The sequence below is a fragment of the Colias philodice genome, chromosome 28, assembly GCF_061535455.1.
Source record: "Colias philodice isolate Cphi_HAF_F1 chromosome 28, ilColPhil1 Martin Lab GWU primary, whole genome shotgun sequence".
Lineage (NCBI taxonomy): Eukaryota > Metazoa > Arthropoda > Insecta > Lepidoptera > Pieridae > Colias > Colias philodice.
In genome coordinates this window covers 2,621,239-2,643,803 of record NC_143113.1, presented here as the reverse complement: position 1 = coordinate 2,643,803, position 22,565 = coordinate 2,621,239, and the positions used below count along the sequence as shown (strand labels likewise).

General features: G+C 34.4%; 2 protein-coding genes across 3 annotated transcripts; both read right to left on the bottom strand.

Moving 5' to 3' along the window:
- Positions 1-17: 17 nt before the first annotated feature.
- LOC149476232 (uncharacterized) lies at positions 18-22,071 on the bottom strand. Of its 2 annotated transcripts, XM_089712392.1 has the most exons (3): positions 21,931-22,071; positions 12,009-12,185; positions 18-291 (listed from the first exon to the last, which is right to left on the bottom strand). In XM_089712392.1, the coding sequence occupies exon 3, from the start codon at positions 228-230 to the stop codon at positions 18-20; it is 213 nt and encodes a 70-aa protein (XP_089568518.1). In that variant the 5' UTR covers positions 231-291; positions 12,009-12,185; positions 21,931-22,071. The 2 variants fall into 2 exon arrangements, with proteins under 2 accessions (XP_089568518.1, XP_089568519.1); XM_089712393.1 differs by lacking the exons at positions 12,009-12,185; positions 21,931-22,071 and adding an exon at positions 3,405-3,595.
- LOC149476233 (tRNA-specific adenosine-34 deaminase regulatory subunit adat3) lies at positions 18,241-22,064 on the bottom strand. Its single transcript, XM_089712298.1, has 2 exons — positions 21,931-22,064; positions 18,241-19,454 (listed from the first exon to the last, which is right to left on the bottom strand). Exon 2 carries the CDS (start codon positions 19,442-19,444, stop codon positions 18,332-18,334), a length of 1,113 nt encoding a protein of 370 aa, XP_089568424.1. The 5' UTR covers positions 19,445-19,454; positions 21,931-22,064; the 3' UTR covers positions 18,241-18,331.
- Positions 22,072-22,565: the final 494 nt, after the last annotated feature.

Here is a 22,565-nt window from a genome sequence, read left to right as displayed (position 1 = left end):
TGTATTCGACGATTCGGTTAGAACAGCACGAAGAACGAGTTGTACAGCTTCTTAATGCCGGTGGTCTCTCGCTGCCGGTGTCTCTGGAGCAGCTGGTTTTCAATCTTCAGCAGCATGTTTGTGCTGGACCTGCAGAGGTGGTATTGTATGTGGTGCACAAGGCCGGGGAACGTTTTCTTCGTGAAGCGGTTGCCGATTAGATACGTTCGCAGCGTGGGCATGGCCTCCATGGGGCACGCAGGGTCGTGGCGTGTGCAAAAGGTTTGCGGTTACAGGCGGATGCTACGGCTCCTGGAATTAACGGGGACATGGTCAATTTACAAATTCAAACATTTATTTATTCAATTACACTTCTTCTATAAGCATTTTTGAATCGTCATAACATAATTTAAACATTTATTCGGAGAGCAGTATCTATGGAAAAGAACCAGCAAGAAACTGCATTAAGAAGTACATAATTATATAAAATAGGTTACGTACTAAGCTATATTTTTTTGGAGGCGAGAAAAGGTAGGAATTTCGAAATTTAGGAGAAATTTCACTGGGCACAAACAGAAGTAACGTATTCTATAGTTTATTGTTTTGTAACAATGTTAAATGTAACATAGGCTGGATTTCTGGTAATATGAATGGTAGGTTTTTTTCAAATTTAAGGGAAATCTTTCTTATTACAGACAGAACTAAATATTCGATCGTACTGACTTCTAAACAGTAATTTAATTTACACATTAAGAAATTAGCAATATACAGGATTTAAGGACAATTAGTACTTATAAATAAAAGCCCTAGTCATCATTTAAATTATTGATTGATAATAATTTATATAGAAAAATACATCGAAGAATGCTTATCAAAATCAAATACATACGAATGTGAGTTCAAAGTGTTTGTTTATCAAACAAATGTAGGATAAAAGTAATAAATATATATTATGTAATAAGATAGATCAGCAGTTTTGTGGCCTACAAATAAAATTATTGTTATTATGTGCAGTATTATTGTTATCAAAAGGTACTCGTTTGTTACTCTAATGATTTTCGACTAAAATTAAGCTTTTTAGTTTTTACTATGACAACTAAAAGGATTATGAAGGTTTTTAAAATTACGTGTTCAATAGAAGGGATCGCCATGACTGCTTATTTTTGATATTTCAGTTTTTTCAAATGAGAAAACAGCCTTGTGTCTGTTTTGAATCGCTAAATGTTCAATTTGAATTATTTTGCTTAAAGTTATATTGCATCAATATTTTTTCATGTGTTTCAGATTTAAAATGACGTTCAAACACACAAACATCGCTAGTTGTAACATACGCAAATCATTAACAAAGTCAACGATACAATTCTCGCAAATTTAAAAGCAATTATTCATCTCTTAGAAGCTGAGCGAATACCGTCGTCTCTTTCCCGCACAATGGACCACTTAACGAACTGTCAAGGCTCCACGCCAATAAATTAATAGAGCGAGAAGGAAACAATTTCCTCGTTCAATTCAGACTTTTATTCTATTAGACTCTATGAGGCGCAGTTGTTCAGAAGGTACTAAAGAATGTATAACTAAAACCTAAAGAGTGTTATCAAGAGTCATCTCTTGATATAAATCTTCCCTTGGGAAGAATATAAAAACATTTTTTCTAATTCTTCGTGGTAATTTTGATGAACCAAAAACTAAATAAATATTTAATTTTTTAATCTGTTCACAGCATACATTTTCGAAGTACGCAAGACAAAGTAAGAAGCCTAGGTTAGAATAATTAAACTGTAGTACATTTCCCCAATTGTAGCAATAATAGGGGTAACCAATTTAATCCGCCAGTCCTCGGATCACAGACACAATAGAAAATCTATTGTGTCTCGGCCCGATCGGGCCGCTCGGTGGTCAATGGGTTAAGGAAGATATAAATCAGAAACATCCATCTTTTTTTATCTCAATATATTGTAACAATGATAGCTAACATAATTTTTTTTGTCAGTACATCATAATCACATAGCAGTATAAAAATAGTTAACTACCTATTCTCTGACCTGCCCAGTACACAATTTCATAAAAATCGGCCCAGATGCTTACTATTTGAATAACAAAAGTACAAAACAATAAATTTCTTATTGCTAGTGCAAAACGAACTCACGTAACGTCTTTCGAAAAGCACAATTATTTGTAAAATAGTTTTTTGCGCTTCTAAATGACTTTGTTCTGGCGTCCATGCTCCTGATTAATAAAAAGATGGAGGGAAGAGGTAGGTATGCTTATATAGACTTGCCAACCACAACATAAACTTGGAATTTAAAGCCAGTATATAAACAAAATCGATTCTGAATAGACTAAAATAGAATGAAATAGAGAATATGAAAATGTCTGAAATCGAATCGTGTCTCCGAAATTGCCAATAATAATATGAATAACTCAATCAAGTTGGCGAATCTCTAAGGCCTTCCAGTGATATTGCTCAGAAAATAACTAAGGTAGAATATGATATGGAAATACATATTGGGAAATAGCAGAAATCGATTTTGGGATAAGTTAACTTAATTACAGAAGAAATTAGCCCCATGCGCATGATTAATAAATAAATAATAAATATTTCAGGACAATTTTCACACACGGCACCATCTGATCCCATACTAAGCTTTCGCTTGTGTTATGGAAACCAGATGGCTGATAAACATACATATATAATTTTAAATAAATACTTACATAGATAATTAACACCCAGACACAGAGCAAACATCTATGTTCATCACACAAATATTTGCCCCGGGTGGGAATCGAACCCACGACCTCTGGCTTGGAAGGCAGGGCCACTACCAACCAAGCCAACCGGTCAGTGAAATAAATCATTTATTGCATAAAAACATGGTACATACAAAGATATTAAGATCAAAATTGTGGTGATAGAAACAGTGCGATCAAATATCCATGTGTATATAAAAATTATTACTCCTGGACAATTTTTTGACTAATTAATTATTTTTCCTGTTAAATCAATAAAATAAATTCAGAATAGTGAAAAAACCTTAATAATGGAAATAACGATTTAATTCCAAACTAAAACACGTGAATAACAATTACTGTCGTAATTAAAAACCGTCAAAATAACCAAAAAAATGAAATGAGGAACGTGTAACTTACGACTAAAACACAGACAGGTTTTTTTCAAGATCGGTGATGATACTTAAAAAAATATGAAACCTGAGATAACAAAATTTGTTGCGAAAATATGCAATTGATAGATTTCCAACTGGATTAAACTAAGAATATGTCCATAATGCCTATAATTTCAAAACCTCCAGAGCAATTCTTCCAAGTCTTACCCAGCAGAACTTCCAAGTATCAAAGCCACCTGGATCAAATAAAAAATCCACAATCTACATTACCATTCCACCCAGAACTGAACACAGAACCCTCACCTTAAACCGTCCTAGTCCAAACACAATGCATCCACAGGGATCGAGTCCAGTGCTCGCAAGGTTCACACATCACCGGCCATATTGGCGAAAATATTACTCGCATGCGCCTCACCACTACCGTCTTCGCATGTTAGTCTACCATTTTGTACGCGATCCTCGTCGTGCCACGAAAATGCCGCTTTCCGGTGCGAACGTTAATTTCGTGGACGGCGTATGGAGTACTTCTATTGCTAAATTGGTAGCGGGCATACGAATAAGTGTCGTTAATTCCTTGGCCAATGGCGCACGAGCATCGGAGTATTGGGATCACTTGGCAGGGTCATGCAACGACGGGTCAACGCGTTGGGTACCTTTTGTCTGGTCTTTGGTTCTGTATGTTCTGAGATATTTAATTCTTTAAAGACATAATATAACAAACCGTAATTGTAAGAAACGAAGTATATATTCCGTTTCTCCAAATATATCAACTAACATAATACTTCCTAAGATTTAAATAGGTCAAAACTATAAGCCTGACTGCGAAAAATTCACGATTAAACGACGAAACAAGGTCGTATTGATCTCTTTAGACATTGTTTTATATGGTATAGTTTTAGAAATAAGACGACTTACCTAAATTATTTCATTTCATTGAATAAAAACATAGCCATTATCCACACAATTGCATATATCAGGCTTTTGAACATACCATTACAGTATGCTTAGCTATATTCAGGAATCCCATTAAAATATACAGAATAGATGAACATACTACATACAAACTCATAAAACATACTACTATACAGGGTGTAATCGTTAAGTGTGCACAGGCGATTATTCCGTAACTATTACAGATATCAAAAAACTTTAAACTGATATCGAAAGTACTTAACCTAATGAGTAAAATGGCCATAATAAATTTTTAAAAATAATACGAGAAATATCTAAAAAATTAACTTTAAACCCTCCCATACATTTAGTATGAGATATGAATATCCCATGTACATGGGTTGATCCAAAAGTAATGATAATCAATATTAAACAAGGTCATTACAGTTAAAATAATTATGTATTTCTCTAGATAGTCTTCTAACTATATAATATACTTCGATATTTTTTTTCCTTAACTTAGAAAAAAAAAAAACTTTGACTTCATCTACAAAAACTGTCGTCTTAAAATTTCTTGTATCGACGGTGTTTCTTGTGCCAAGGTAAGAGATAGAATTAACTAGGAGCTAGATCTTACAAACAGGGTGGGTGTTCAAGCATTTTCAATGCCGATTTTTGATTGGCAGCCATCGCAACTGACGCTTTGTGATCTGGTGCGTTGTCTTGGTGAACCAACATTCAAGACCGAAGTTTGCCATGTCTCTTTTTCTTACTAACCTACCCGCAATCTTTTAATTTGGTCTGTGTAGTAAGAGCCCTGTGTAGTAGTGGCTACCTTCTTAAAATATTCCACATTTCTTCAGCGTCCCAAAAAACTACTACGGCTTTAATCTATCCCACTAATTTTCACTTTGAAAATCTTCACCGTCACTTTGGAAGCTCGCATCCAGGCCATTGATTGTTTCTTGGTTTCAGCATAAACATGGTGAACCCAGGTAACGCCCATGGTCACAAATCGTGACAAAAAATTATCCTGATCTCATTAAAAATTTAGAAATTCACCCTCTAAATGTCGAATCGTTGTTTCTTCTTTTCGTCGGGAAACATTCTGGCTCGCACTGTTCACATTAAAATTAATGTTAATACTTGGAAACGTGGCCTGTAGATATAATTTTTTTGTGATAACTTAGTGATTACATGAGCAAGCATAAAACATTTATTTTATATTTTTATGTGCACAGGAAATACCCAATTATCATTACTTTTGGATCAACCTATACATGAATTTATATTTTTGGTTTTATGCATTCAAATGCTTTATAAATATAAATTTATAAAGAATAGAAAAAATTCGATCACGAGGCGGGACTCGAACCCGCATCCTTCGCGCCATTCCGGGGCGGATGCCTCACCAACTCAGCCACTCGTGACCCGCCCGAGTGATCGAATTTATTCTATTCTTTCAGTTTTATGTGTCTGAAGGGACACACCGCGCGCCATCTATTGAGATGATTAACAACCATTTCAACCAATATGAAGCACTTTTCAGTGAATACAATATTGTAACGATGGAACACGACCTTTTTTGTTGAATTTATATTTTTGGTTTTATGCATTCAAATGCTTTATAAATATAAATTTATAAAGAATAGAAAAAATTCGATCACGAGGCGGGACTCGAACCCGCATCCTTCGCGCCATTCCGGGGCGGATGCCTCACCAACTCAGCCACTCGTGACCCGCCCGAGTGATCGAATTTATTCTATTCTTTCAGTTTTATGTGTCTGAAGGGACACACCGCGCGCCATCTATTGAGATGATTAACAACCATTTCAACCAATATGAAGCACTTTTCAGTGAATACAATATTGTAACGATGGAACACGACCTTTTTTGTTGAATTTATATTTTTGGTTTTATGCATTCAAATGCTTTATAAATATAAATTTATAAAGAATAGAAAAAATTCGATCACGAGGCGGGACTCGAACCCGCATCCTTCGCGCCATTCCGGGGCGGATGCCTCACCAACTCAGCCACTCGTGACCCGCCCGAGTGATCGAATTTATTCTATTCTTTCAGTTTTATGTGTCTGAAGGGACACACCGCGCGCCATCTATTGAGATGATTAACAACCATTTCAACCAATATGAAGCACTTTTCAGTGAATACAATATTGTAACGATGGAACACGACCTTTTTTGTTGAATTTATATTTTTGGTTTTATGCATTCAAATGCTTTATAAATATAAATTTATAAAGAATAGAAAAAATTCGATCACGAGGCGGGACTCGAACCCGCATCCTTCGCGCCATTCCGGGGCGGATGCCTCACCAACTCAGCCACTCGTGACCCGCCCGAGTGATCGAATTTATTCTATTCTTTCAGTTTTATGTGTCTGAAGGGACACACCGCGCGCCATCTATTGAGATGATTAACAACCATTTCAACCAATATGAAGCACTTTTCAGTGAATACAATATTGTAACGATGGAACACGACCTTTTTTGTTGAATTTATATTTTTGGTTTTATGCATTCAAATGCTTTATAAATATAAATTTATAAAGAATAGAAAAAATTCGATCACGAGGCGGGACTCGAACCCGCATCCTTCGCGCCATTCCGGGGCGGATGCCTCACCAACTCAGCCACTCGTGACCCGCCCGAGTGATCGAATTTATTCTATTCTTTCAGTTTTATGTGTCTGAAGGGACACACCGCGCGCCATCTATTGAGATGATTAACAACCATTTCAACCAATATGAAGCACTTTTCAGTGAATACAATATTGTAACGATGGAACACGACCTTTTTTGTTGAATTTATATTTTTGGTTTTATGCATTCAAATGCTTTATAAATATAAATTTATAAAGAATAGAAAAAATTCGATCACGAGGCGGGACTCGAACCCGCATCCTTCGCGCCATTCCGGGGCGGATGCCTCACCAACTCAGCCACTCGTGACCCGCCCGAGTGATCGAATTTATTCTATTCTTTCAGTTTTATGTGTCTGAAGGGACACACCGCGCGCCATCTATTGAGATGATTAACAACCATTTCAACCAATATGAAGCACTTTTCAGTGAATACAATATTGTAACGATGGAACACGACCTTTTTTGTTGAATTTATATTTTTGGTTTTATGCATTCAAATGCTTTATAAATATAAATTTATAAAGAATAGAAAAAATTCGATCACGAGGCGGGACTCGAACCCGCATCCTTCGCGCCATTCCGGGGCGGATGCCTCACCAACTCAGCCACTCGTGACCCGCCCGAGTGATCGAATTTATTCTATTCTTTCAGTTTTATGTGTCTGAAGGGACACACCGCGCGCCATCTATTGAGATGATTAACAACCATTTCAACCAATATGAAGCACTTTTCAGTGAATACAATATTGTAACGATGGAACACGACCTTTTTTGTTGAATTTATATTTTTGGTTTTATGCATTCAAATGCTTTATAAATATAAATTTATAAAGATAAATTCAACAAACACAAATATAAATTCAACAAAAAAGGTCGTGTTCCATCGTTACAATATTGTATTCACTGAAAAGTGCTTCATATTGGTTGAAATGGTTGTTAATCATCTCAATAGATGGCGCGCGGTGTGTCCCTTCAGACACATAAAACTGAAAGAATAGAATAAATTCGATCACTCGGGCGGGTCACGAGTGGCTGAGTTGGTGAGGCATCCGCCCCGGAATGGCGCGAAGGATGCGGGTTCGAGTCCCGCCTCGTGATCGAATTTTTTCTATTCTTTATAAATTTATATTTATAAAGCATTTGAATGCATAAAACCAAAAATATAAATTCAACAAAAAAGGTCGTGTTCCATCGTTACAATATTGTATTCACTGAAAAGTGCTTCATATTGGTTGAAATGGTTGTTAATCATCTCAATAGATGGCGCGCGGTGTGTCCCTTCAGACACATAAAACTGAAAGAATAGAATAAATTCGATCACTCGGGCGGGTCACGAGTGGCTGAGTTGGTGAGGCATCCGCCCCGGAATGGCGCGAAGGATGCGGGTTCGAGTCCCGCCTCGTGATCGAATTTTTTCTATTCTTTATAAATTTATATTTATAAAGCATTTGAATGCATAAAACCAAAAATATAAATTCAACAAAAAAGGTCGTGTTCCATCGTTACAATATTGTATTCACTGAAAAGTGCTTCATATTGGTTGAAATGGTTGTTAATCATCTCAATAGATGGCGCGCGGTGTGTCCCTTCAGACACATAAAACTGAAAGAATAGAATAAATTCGATCACTCGGGCGGGTCACGAGTGGCTGAGTTGGTGAGGCATCCGCCCCGGAATGGCGCGAAGGATGCGGGTTCGAGTCCCGCCTCGTGATCGAATTTTTTCTATTCTTTATAAATTTATATTTATAAAGCATTTGAATGCATAAAACCAAAAATATAAATTCAACAAAAAAGGTCGTGTTCCATCGTTACAATATTGTATTCACTGAAAAGTGCTTCATATTGGTTGAAATGGTTGTTAATCATCTCAATAGATGGCGCGCGGTGTGTCCCTTCAGACACATAAAACTGAAAGAATAGAATAAATTCGATCACTCGGGCGGGTCACGAGTGGCTGAGTTGGTGAGGCATCCGCCCCGGAATGGCGCGAAGGATGCGGGTTCGAGTCCCGCCTCGTGATCGAATTTTTTCTATTCTTTATAAATTTATATTTATAAAGCATTTGAATGCATAAAACCAAAAATATAAATTCAACAAAAAAGGTCGTGTTCCATCGTTACAATATTGTATTCACTGAAAAGTGCTTCATATTGGTTGAAATGGTTGTTAATCATCTCAATAGATGGCGCGCGGTGTGTCCCTTCAGACACATAAAACTGAAAGAATAGAATAAATTCGATCACTCGGGCGGGTCACGAGTGGCTGAGTTGGTGAGGCATCCGCCCCGGAATGGCGCGAAGGATGCGGGTTCGAGTCCCGCCTCGTGATCGAATTTTTTCTATTCTTTATAAATTTATATTTATAAAGCATTTGAATGCATAAAACCAAAAATATAAATTCAACAAAAAAGGTCGTGTTCCATCGTTACAATATTGTATTCACTGAAAAGTGCTTCATATTGGTTGAAATGGTTGTTAATCATCTCAATAGATGGCGCGCGGTGTGTCCCTTCAGACACATAAAACTGAAAGAATAGAATAAATTCGATCACTCGGGCGGGTCACGAGTGGCTGAGTTGGTGAGGCATCCGCCCCGGAATGGCGCGAAGGATGCGGGTTCGAGTCCCGCCTCGTGATCGAATTTTTTCTATTCTTTATAAATTTATATTTATAAAGCATTTGAATGCATAAAACCAAAAATATAAATTCAACAAAAAAGGTCGTGTTCCATCGTTACAATATTGTATTCACTGAAAAGTGCTTCATATTGGTTGAAATGGTTGTTAATCATCTCAATAGATGGCGCGCGGTGTGTCCCTTCAGACACATAAAACTGAAAGAATAGAATAAATTCGATCACTCGGGCGGGTCACGAGTGGCTGAGTTGGTGAGGCATCCGCCCCGGAATGGCGCGAAGGATGCGGGTTCGAGTCCCGCCTCGTGATCGAATTTTTTCTATTCTTTATAAATTTACAACCTATACATTTAATATGAAAGATTTTAGCTTTTTTTTTGTTTTTTTTGGTTTTCTGCTTTAATTACTTCGCAAATTTGGAGGGAAGTTCATTTAGAAACTGTAAATAGACCTCCTCATTGTATTGCACAATAAGGACGTCACTTCGAAAATCTACTATGAATACAAAATGTATGGGAAATAAATTGTATGGGAGCGTTTAATGTAACATTTTTGGTTATTTCTCGTTTTATTTTTAAAAATTTATTATGGCCATTTTACTCATTAGGTTAAGTACTTTCGATATCAGTTTAAAGTTTTTTGATATCTGCAATAGTTACGGAATAATCGCTTGTGCACACTTAACGATTACACCCTGTATAGAAAATCTACAGAATGGAAGACATTACAAAAGGCTCAATTATAACGAATAATGAAATCATCCCATTACCTACGGACACAAAATGACTATTGCTGAATAGTTTAACCAATTTGAAAATGGTAACATAGGTTCAATTTTCTTGTTATGCCAAATTCATATTTTGATATCCAAGCAAGCAAACTCTTCAAAAATTCTAAATATTCTATGTCTATTAGTGTTCACCACGAGGAAAGATATGATAAGTTACGTATCATTATTGTTACAAATTGTAGTAACATTTTACTTTTCAGAGGAAATAAGATTTTCATATTCTTCTTTTTGTAAATTAAAAAGCACATTTATCAACGTGCGCACACTAGCTAATATCTCTTTCAACACCTGCCTCTAAAATCGAAACATTTTTCATACATATTTCAACTTCTCAGCATCTCAAGATACGTCCCAAGATAAGGTTCGCTTCCTGGAGCACAATTTAAGGCAATCATTTTGTTCATCGTTGCTTTTTAATTGATATTTATTGGGACAATTAAGAGGCTGCTTCGCGGAGTCATTGTGGCGAATTCAGTGACGCCATGTTTTCATGGAATGGTTTTAATTTTCATTGTCATCCGATTGTTTTTTGCGAATCATCGGAAACTGGTGGAATTCCTAATAATTGTGATGTGATCTTGGAAATAAGGTCGAACTGACTCATGTTTGATATTCATATAACCTTTTATTTGCTTAAATATGAATTACTTCTTCACTGTTTTTCCTTGACCACCAGGTTGTCTGGAAGAGATCGCTGTCTTAGCGATAAGACCGCCTGTTGTGCTCAACTGTGTCTATTTATTTTATATATTTACTTTTGTAATTTTTATTTATTGGTGCACAATAAAGTATTTTTGTTTGTTTGTTGTACTTCTTCGGGGATCAGGTCTTTAAATATCCGCATTAAAATCGCACTGTTTCTGTGCCCTGGCTCTTTAGGAGTTAATATATTGGCAAAGAAGCAAGACAAAGCCACACTTGCTTATCTATGATGTTTTAACATTTTCAATAGGGCGGATAATAAGTCCACATTTATATCTTATATATAAAAATGAATCGCAAAATGTGTTGGTAAGCGCATAACTCGAGAACGGCTGAACCGATTTCGATAATCCTTTTTTTATTATATTCCTTGAAGTGCGAGGATGGTTTTTATGTAGAGAAAACGTAAATATGTACCACGGGCGAAGCCGGGGCGGACTGCTAGTAGAGAATATAATTATAGTTAGAAGTCTCTTACTACTACATTTACAATTGAGAAGGAGAGTAATTTATTATATCAGGATCCTTAGTCCTTTTCATATCATATTACTACTACCAAACTTCAATACTTTATTATATAAGGAACCTTGTACAGTGGTATTCAAATCATATTCAGATTGTTAACCTAAATATAAAATTAGCGGATGTATTGCGGGACCTACATTATATGTATACCCTAATTATTTAAACTGACAGGATAATAGGGTATCAGTTATAAGCCCACTAAGTGGTCAAATTAATTCCTCTAATAATCGAATAAGATTTAAAAAAACCTTAGCAAAAATGTATCAAAACCTGGTTGCAAATATTTGTTTTAAAACTCCACGTGTAGATGTTTAAACTAAACTGAAACCTTTTTGGGTAAAGCACATAATCCTACCCTTTCAAACTACTTTTCAATATTTACATTTTCCTATTGAATATTGATGCACTTTATTAGTTTTCACGTTTCGCTTAAAACTTTAAAATTATTTGGAATTAGTCATTGGATATTCGTATGGTCTATGCATTTAATGCATATCATATAGTTTTATTTCTCATCGGAAAAATCAGAATTTAAGGCTGCCTCTTTTTAAGTACGCGATCTTTATGCAGAAACAATATATAATTTATACTTCCTAGTATCTTTGTGTGCTGTGATACATGTACATAATATTATGTAGTATGGATGATATTAAAATACGTAAAACATACACAACCAAACGCGTAAATACCAATTCCCTCACCATTAATGGAAGCCCAAAAGAATTAGTCAATCAACAAGCCGCAGCTCCTGGGGAAATATCTTCATTACAACATCAAATAATGAATTCCCATTAATGAATTCGACGGACCAGCCGATTGAAATATACCCGTCCCTGTCGCACCGATTGGATCTTGTATCTCTCGCTCAGTCACGTGATCTGTAACGAAAATTGGGTTGTTTTAATCACGCAACTGGTACATGATATGTCATATTATTGGGTCCTTAAACTTAGAGCATATCTATTTACAATAATGGATGCGCTTTATTTCAGTTACCTTGAACAAAATGGGCATATAATTTAGAGAGATGATTTAGTAACTCTTTGGAAAGTGGGGAAAGCATTTCGCATCTTATGCCTGATTGATTTACTATTGTGCCCAGACAAACTAAGGTCTTTTAGTAAGAATCCACAAAAGGTATTTCAGGGAGTAACCACAGTATCAAGGAAACAGTTGTCTTTTGGGCACTAATTTTTTAACCAGATTGCACTTAAATTCGATCAATCTAGCTAAGTACATTCGTACGAAGTTTGTTAAGACGCAATTAGCTGCAAGTCAATTTACCACGGTCTCACATGACTGAAACATCTAGAATTACGTCCTTTGAATATTATCAGCTGCATCGTAATGGCACATTTGTCTCAATATAGTGAATTTAAGAGTATATAAACTGATTCTTAAGACTTTGTCATTCCAGACACGTGGGAGCTTATAGAGAAAATTGAACAAAAAATAAAAAAAAACCTCGATCTAATTTTGTTAGTGGTTTGTATTCTACTACTCAAGAAACATTTGATGCCCATAAGTATTGATTGAATAGTAGAATAATATCTAATCCGCATCTATACTAAAATTATAAAGCTGAAGAGTTTGTTTGTTTGAACGCGCTAATTTCAGGAACTAATGTTAGTGAACTTAGCAGATCATTTTTAGCAGATCAAAAAAAAAATGTGAGTTCTTATCGCGTGCAGTTGAGTTCTACAGTTCCTGATACTTTTAAGAAATAGTTCTGGCGTTTTTACCTTAAAAAACGACATTTGAAAAAATGATCTGCCAACTTCCCGTAGTAGATAATTTTTAGCAGATCAAAAAAAATGTGAGTTCTTATCGCGTGCAGTTGAGTTCTACAGTTCCTGATACTTTTTAGAAATAGTTCTGGCGTTTTTACCTTAAAAAACGACATTTGAAAAAATAATCTGCCAACTTCCCGTAGCAGATCAAAAAAAAATGTGAGTTCTTATCGCGTGCAGTTGAGTTCTACAGTTCCTGATACTTTTTAGAAATACTCGCGTGAAACACTAGAAAATTTATTTATGTCATATTTCATCACGCCGTAGCACCATGCCGTAGCATCATGCCGTAGCATCACGCCGTAGCAAAACGCCGTAGTATCATGCCGTAGCATCATGCTGTAGCTTCATGCCGTAGCTTCATGCCGTAGCATCATGCCGTAGCATCACGCCGTAGCATCATGCCGTAGCATCACGCCGTAGCATGACGCCGTAGCATCACGCCATAGCATCATGCCGTAGCATCATACCGTAGCATCACGCCGTAGCATCATGCCGTAGCATCATGCCGTAGCATCACACCGTAGCATCACGCCGTAGCATCACAGCGTAGCATCACGCCGTAACACATGCCGTAGCATTACGCCGTAGCATCACGCCGTAGCATCACGCCGTAGCATCACAGCGTAGCATCACGCCGTAGCATCACGTCGTAGCATCACGTCGTAGCATCACGTCGTAGCATCACGTCGTAGCATTACGTCTTAGCATCACGTTAAGCTGGGTCCAGGTCGGGTTTTTTCAAATGTCGTTTGTTAAGGTAAAAACGCCAGAACTATTTCTAAAAAGAATCAGGAACTGTAGAACTCAACTGCACGCGATAAGAACTCACATTTTTTTTTTGATCTGCTAAAAATGATCTGCTACGGGAAGTTGGCAGATCATTTTTTCAAATGTCGTTTTTTAAGGTAAAAACGCCAGAACTATTTCTAAAAAGTATCAGGAACTGTAGAACTCAACTGCACGCGATAAGAACTCAAATTTTTTTTTTGATCTGCTAAAAATGATCTGCTAAGTTCATTAACATCAGGAACTACTGGTCCGATTTGAAAAATTCTTTCGGTGTTAGATATCTCACTTATCGAGGAAGGCTATAGGCTATATACATATCATCACACAAAGACCAATAGGAACGGAGCAATGCGAGTAAAACCGCAGAGCACAGCTAGTAACTTATACGAGTGAAATAAGGGATGGAAATAGGTACAGCTTTCACGCGAAGTTCTCGCAAGATAATTGGACGCAACGGCAAAGCTAGACTTAAATAAATTTCAGGATTGTCTACTGAACTTTCAGACATTTTTTTTCTCTAGAAATAAATTTAGTATGCATGTTTTTGAAACTATAATCATAATAATGAGGTAAGTGATAGTTTTTCTGCCACAGGCATTGGTCTTATGAATTCTATTAACGATACCTACATCCTTAGCCTACATCCTTCTAATTCACTGCTACTATAGCTTCTATTAATTAATTAAAATTGTCGTTGAACACCAATTAAACAACAGACATAGACAAATATAAATATGACAACACTTTTTCACGACACAGCTCGTTCTTTCAATTTCACCTCTGTCAAACGTCAAGGGAAGGGCCTTATTTAACAATTGACCAGCCAATTATACAACGCTATGGAATATCAACCTTATGTGGAGGTAATAAGGAAACATCGTATAAGAGCTTGTCAAGATAATAAGTGGGATTGATTGTATTGGGTTCAAACTAGTAGCCGTGGGTTTGGCGCGGTTTTGCATTCTAGACTGTTCGAATTTTAAATGAATTTTTTTGCGTTGTCTATGGTGTCTTTTTTTTCTGACTGTTGCATATAAAGAAAAAAAATTATAAAGTCAATTAAATAATACTTCAAATTTATGAGGGAAGAAGTAAGAATTTGCTTAGATTATCAGAAAAAAAAACAAATAAAGAAAAACGTTTTGAAATGCTTTGATAGTGACGATTTAAGGCATTTATTATGCTTCTAAAATAATGGAAACGCCTAGTTAGGAAATCAAAAGGATTATATAATTTTTAACGCATTGTTATTGGGGTTGATTTATTAAATAATAAAAAAATTATTTTGTTAATTAAAGAAATTCCTACTCTTCTTGGTTTAATTGAAATATTTCCAATAGGAATATCCCAATAGTACTATAAACTATTATGCTTTAATTCAATTAATTTTCGAAGACCGTACTTGACACAACATTTATAACAGAAAACTCATTACAAATTTATAATCTACAAAAAAAAAGTAACCACAGACAACAAACTCACCAAAAAGTATCAATAGCGCGAACGCATCTCGATTCCATTCTGTCACTATGAGCTTAATTTTTTTTTAAATTCAAATCGGACGCATGCGTACCGCCAGAAATCCGACACGACTCTGGATTGCAGTTAAATTGTAACAATGAGGGGACCACTACAATTGGTGCAACGGAATGTTTTAGGACAGATTAAAAATCGTCATAGAACAGCCTATGGCCATAATGTTGATAGATTTACCATAGACATTTTGTAATTGGTGAAAAATGTTCATACAACATATTATTATGAGTTTCTTTAATATACCTATTTAAAACCTGTTGAATTGTAAAAACAATTTACAGCTATAATACATGATATCGTATTCATGAAAAACACACGTGCTATCGAAAAAACATGAAAACAATATTTTGAAACATCATTTCAATTTACGAACAGACTGTTATTTTTCTGATAAGTTCTAGAATGTTAACGAATTTTTTGGGAAAAAGTCACAATACGAATAATAAATGAAGGCCAAATACTTAAATAATTGGTAAAATAATTATATAATTATGAATAACATCAAGTGAGACCATTAAAAGGCACAGAAACGATAGGAAAACATGTTTATACATAACTACATATGTAGTATAAAACAAAGTCGATGTCTCTGTCTGCCCGCCCCTATGTATGTTTAAATCTTGAAAACTACGTAACGGATTTTGACGAATTTTTTTGTATGTAAACTTGAGTATACATATAAATTTCTGCTTGATACCTCCACGCGTTTCTGAGAAAAAGGGTCTTAACAGACTGACAGACGGACAACAAAGTGATCCTATATTAATGGTTCCGTTTATCCTCTTGTGGTTCAGAACCCTAACAATCTAGGAATCTTCAGACTCCATAGATTTGTACATTGTACAGCTATAAATAAACAACTTAATCACGTACACGCCCCGTAAAGTTCAATCAAACAAATTATTCAATGAATGGCAAGGTCGTCTATTCATTCCGATTAACCGATTCGTATATAATATGTTACCAACCTATAAATACAAACATAGCTCATAATATATGCATCTATAACATTTGATACGAAATCAAAACATATTAGTCACAAATATAAATACACAAAAGTGGTATAGACTTAAATTTTAAATCTATTTTTAGTTTCAATCAAAAGCCAGTTTTCAGTTGTATTATATTAGTTAACTAGCTTACCGCCCGCGGCTTCGCCTGCTTTGTCTAAAACCTAATAAATTATATACTAAAACCTTCCTCTTGAATCACTCTATCTATTATAAAAACCGCATCAAAATCCGTTGCGTAGTTTTAAAGATTCAAGCATACAAAGGGACATAGGGACAGAGAAAGCGACTTTGTTTTATACTATGTAGTGATTATTGTGGGATAAGAATGTGTTCATAAAAATCTATACTAAATAATATCTAATGATGTTATAAAGCTGAAGAGTTTGTTTGTTTTAAGGCCCTAATCTCAGGAACTACTGGTCCGATTTGAAAAATTATTTCGGTGTTAGATAGCCCATTTATCGAGGAAGGCTAGAGGCTAATCATCACGCTAATACCAACAGGAGCAGAGCAATGCAGGTAAAACGGCGGGGAAATATAAAGAAGTTAATATATTGTACCTACTTACTGTCAAATTAATTATGCGAGTTTGAGGGCCGGTTAAACCATAATGACTGTTCCTGGTAGCCTTTTTGACATTTTTTTAAATTGTGTATACACAGAAATCGTTTGTAACTATTCATATTAAATAAAATTTGATTAATTATTGTGAAATATTGGAGCAAAGATAAGATCTGGTCGTCTGGTGTAATAAATACTAATAAATGCGAAAGTCAATCTGCGGAAATCACGTAGCAATTTAATCCCTTTGTCACTCTGACTTCAACAATTTTACAGAATAATAATAAGTCTAATTCCGCGTTTCCACCTGCAAGTAGAATTGCATGCTACTGTCAGACAGACTGTCGGACATTTCTTGCAGATGGAAAGGTGCCCTTAGCACATGAATTCACAATTTAAAGGTTTCACTTTAATAGATTATAATCTTTAGAAAAATAATGCGTTAAATTGTAAGCCCAATTACAATTTTTCGATAGCTTACTTTGCAATCTCGCGGTGTTTACAATTTTAAGGCGACAACTAAATAATATTACGAAGTTTATCCTCTACGGTTATCCTCTTTCTGTTTTACTAATGTCTACTATTAGAAATGTAGATTTAATATTTTAATTCTTATGTTGATGTGTGATGATACGATTAAAAGGTACATTTTTTTTGTTTGGCGACATAGAGTTATGAATGTAACTACATATTATACTAGCTGTCCGCCCCGGCTTCGCCCGTGGTACATATTTCGCAATAAAAGGTAGCCTATGTTCTTTCTCAGGGTCTAAAGATTATCTGTGCCAAATTTCATCAAAATCGGTCCAGTAGTTTATGCGTGAAAACCATACATACATACATACATACAAACCTTTCCTCTTTATAATATTAGTATAGATGAAAATTCTATAAGTAGTAAATAATATGTGAGGCAATACCGCACTTGGTACAAGAACTGCCATGTGCGCTAATTTCATAAACAATCAAGTTATTCTATCACATTAACACGATGCTCTATTGTTTTTGTACAAATTAGTTTTGCAATAGAAAAGTATACACCATAATTTTGTCTATGGATTATGGATTATAGTTACTGTTTCAATACTTTTTGAGTTATTGTTTAATAATATTGTGATAATATAATGCTTTAGAAATTAACGAAATGCATATGAATTACTTTCATGCATAGTTCAAACTTAAAATAATTGGTTTTAAGATAATAAAATTCTACTATTATTTTAATTGTTTATTGTAAAAGAATATCATTTCAAGTTTAGTCAAAAATACAAACATTATTGTAAAAAATATTAAACATTATTAATCTTATTTCATAGACAATTAATACCTATGCTATAAAAAACCAGTAAACACTTCAAAGTGATGATTCAACGACGCTACAGTTTGCAATTTAGCTTTTGACTTCAACGCTCCGTCTTCTTCATTGTCGAAACAAAAGAATATACGCTTCGCTCTAGCATGAACTAAGCCCATGGAACACATAATACAAGGCTCTCTTAACATATACACATAATATCCTGTACATAAATATGGCCCTTCTTCCGATACCTCTATACCTTCAGAATCCCGTTTGCTTACAAACTTTCTGTGCCCAAATTTGATATTCCGAAATTCCATTTTCAAAAATGTCAACAATTCCCTATCTATGAACGTATCATCGTCTTGTTTATGGTCGATATCCCACGCACCTCCCTTTTGCGTTCGCGCAACATTGTCTATGGCCAACATGGCTGAATGTTGAATGGGATGCTTTATTCTGTTATCTGTGGCTATCGCAACAACACTGTTGATACTTGGATCAACGATAACTGTCACATTTAAATCTGTAGAAACCTTATTAGTCTCGTTATTTATAGAAATACCCTCCTTTTCACAAAACCATTTCGCCACTACAAACACTAAACGCATATACAATCTATGCAGTTCATTTTCCTCAGCAGAAAACACATTATCACTGAACAATTTTTCCAAATACCTATCTGGATGAAAATTGCACGGCCAATACTTCCTAGTATCTTCAAATTGCGATTTCAGCTTTGGTGGTAACAACGGTACACCTATTTCTTTGAAAGAATCAAAAGTATCTGTTAGTTTTTCATCACAGTCTACCAGATACTGCTCAATACTTATATCTTTTAAATAACTGCTTTGACAGAGCACAATTTCTTGTTTCTTCACTCTCTTCAAGTGCTGTAATTCTTTTAGAGGCATCTTTTCGTTTAAAAGCAAGACAGTTTTCGAAATAGCCTTAACATCTTTAATATGTCCAACATATACTTTAGTTATAGGCAGAGGTGCCGATACTTCCTCATTGAGAACAACCTTGAGCGTTTTTTCTGTAGTTTCTATAAGATTAATATACTTATCGATAGTTAAAAACATATCAGCTTCGTCCAATTTGGCTTTCTTTATAGGTGGTTGCTGCGAATCTGTATTTTCATTCATTATTGAGTTGCTGAAAATAAATAATTGCTATTCACACATCACACTAACATAAAGTTGGTACACATAGTACCTATTGACGTCACATTTACCTTCAAGTTAAAATAAGCATCACTAATTGGATTTATAGTAAACTTGTCACTAATGGTATTTTGATAAAAATAACACTTTTAATACTTAAACATAACAATATAACTTTTAATAACAATTTTTTCATGTTATTCTCTATTGAACGAAAAAAACTGCTGCATTTTTTTCTATATGTTGAGAAACTAAAATTATACATGATCACATTTCCTGTTCACTTCAAACTATTTTGCACATTGTTATTCAATATTTAAAATCACTTCATTAAATGTCATGAAAAGGTTTTAATTTTAATTTAAATATTTACTAGTGTACTAGCGGTCCGCCCCGGCTTGTTTGCATTTGCATGTTTATATTTTCTATCCATAGGATCCTTATTCTTCAAGGAATATTATAAAATAAGAATTAACGAAATAGGTTCAGCCGTTCTCGAGTTATGCACTTACCAACACATTTTGTGGTTCAGTTTTATATTATCGATTTACAATATCTACATTATGTGGAGTACTTATTATGTATTTTAATGTGTGAGTATATTAACATCAAATAAATTACATATTTATTTATTCTAAATCATTAAAGGGAGTATTCAGAGAGAAAGCTTGAAACTTATAAGCGCTTATCGGCGCTTGTCATGTTCATATATTTTCCTGCGCGGGTGACAGCACTGACAGGAAAATATATGAACATGACAAGCGCCGATAAGCGCTTATAAGTTTCAAGCTTTCTTTCTGAATACGCCCATAGGTAATAAAAATTAATATTGGTAACCATGTTATTAGAAAAAAGTATGGTCAGCGATTTGATATCATCTTTTACAAGCCGTGCCTCAGGGTTTTACCACATTGCTCCGTTTCTATTGGTCTAAGAGTGATGATATATAGCCTAACTATAACCTTCCTCGATAAATAGCCTATCTAACAGTGAAATAATTTTTCAAATTGGACCCCTGTTTCAAGCAAACAAAACAACTCTACAATAGCTTTAATTCATTATATATACATGGATAATATAAAATTCATTAAAATAAGGGCCGATTTTTTCAATGCTTGGATAAAACTTATTCATTGAATAATGTATAAAACTACCATTTTAAAAACATATTCTAATTGCCCGTATTTGACAGTTTACGTAACATTTTAATATTATCGTGCAATACTTTATTGGACGGTTAAGTTTTAACCAAGCATTGAAAAAACGGCCCTAAATGGTACAAATTATGGGACTGATTATTATTGACAGATATTCTGCACTGCATATCAAAAGTATCAACTTGTATAATTATTAATTACAAGTATAAATAATTCTAATTGGATAGATGTTACATGTTATTTTTATGCGATAAGTATCAAGTCTTTATTATTATATTATGATTTTATTTTTTACATATACAATTAAAAACAACGTAATTTATTTTTCTTTTAACAATATAAACAGATACAGAATATTTACTTTAATATGTTTGTGTGAAGACTTTTTTTTTAGATGAAGAGACTAATTTTCTGATATGAAATGTAAGTTTCCTCATAATAGTAATGAATAAACAACTATAGTAATCACTACATAGTATAAAACAAAGTCGCTTTCTCTGTCCCTATGTCCCTATGTATGCTTAAATCTTTAAAACTACGCAACAGATTTTGATGCGGTTTTTATTAATAGAACAAGTGATTCAAGTTTTAGTATATAATTTATTAGGTTTTAGACAAAGCGGGCGAAGCCGCGGGCGGTAAGCTAGTGTATTATAAAATAACAGACTGAGAAATATTTATTTAAGTAGTATTGTGTGCTACAGAAAACAAGTGGTTGTTTTTTTTTTTGTTTAAATTATGCAGCAACGGCATTGATATCTTTTGAATAGTTAATTTTACTAATTGCAAGCATTAATTACGATAATTCTATGATAACTACCATTAACTTTCTTATTAGATTCAAATGAAGTCTTATTAGAATTATAATAATACAATACTATTGCAATAACAGAACATGTTTAACTGTATCTAATGTGCATGATCTTTATCTTTATGTGTAAATCACTATTTGTTTAGACTATTACGAGCTATGACGATAATATTCCCGCTTATTACAATAGTACATATTGTTTTATCAATTAATAAATTAAGATTGAATATGCAAGATATGTATCTCCAACGAGTATTTTATGCATATATCATAAACATTTATGATAATTATATAATATATTGTCTCGTTTTCGGCGTTTTAATTCTCACCTTCAACGTGAAGTTATTCATAATACGAACAAAATTAATACACATCCCTCAAGCTTGTATTACGTAGTGGAAATGAAGTCTCAGAATATGTCTTAAGGCACGTAGTCACACATTTCCAATTCGTCTCATTGATAAATAACGACAATATAAATAAATTATTGATAACTTTACCTTACTAAAAATTCCACTTGATTTGCTTATAACAGAGTCGCGTTATTTCTGATATCTCACTTGTTTTGAGTTCAATCTTGAAGCACTGAATGGAATAATTATGACTTAATCTTTATCTAAATAGAATATTATTTATTTCTCACACGTTGAAATTAAGAAAATACAGCGACGAGCAGCCATTAAAATTGCCTCTGTATATATGACGTTTGACAGTTGACAAGGAATTAGACATTGGCATTAACATTTTTGCTTTTTTATTTTAGTTACCTCATCGGATGCTATGGTATTGGTATTGAAAATTCAAAGAAATTGGTATCATAATTTGTAAAGTTTATGCGGAGAGATTTATAATCTTAAGATTTTATTAATATTTCGAGAAAAAGTGGAACCTGGAATATTTAATTTGTTAAATGAACTTGTATACAACATATTATTATGGAAAATAATATGCAAACCCCATTAATCCTTCATAAGATGTTGATCATTCTTTGCTTATCGTTGCTTATTATAGTAAAATTGGCCCTGGGTGCAAGTCATCGGCTATCCATTTACTTAAATTAATAGATCTGTTGCCTTTCAATGCATAACTTAATATTTTGTAAGAATAAATTATAATTCATAACAACGGAATACTC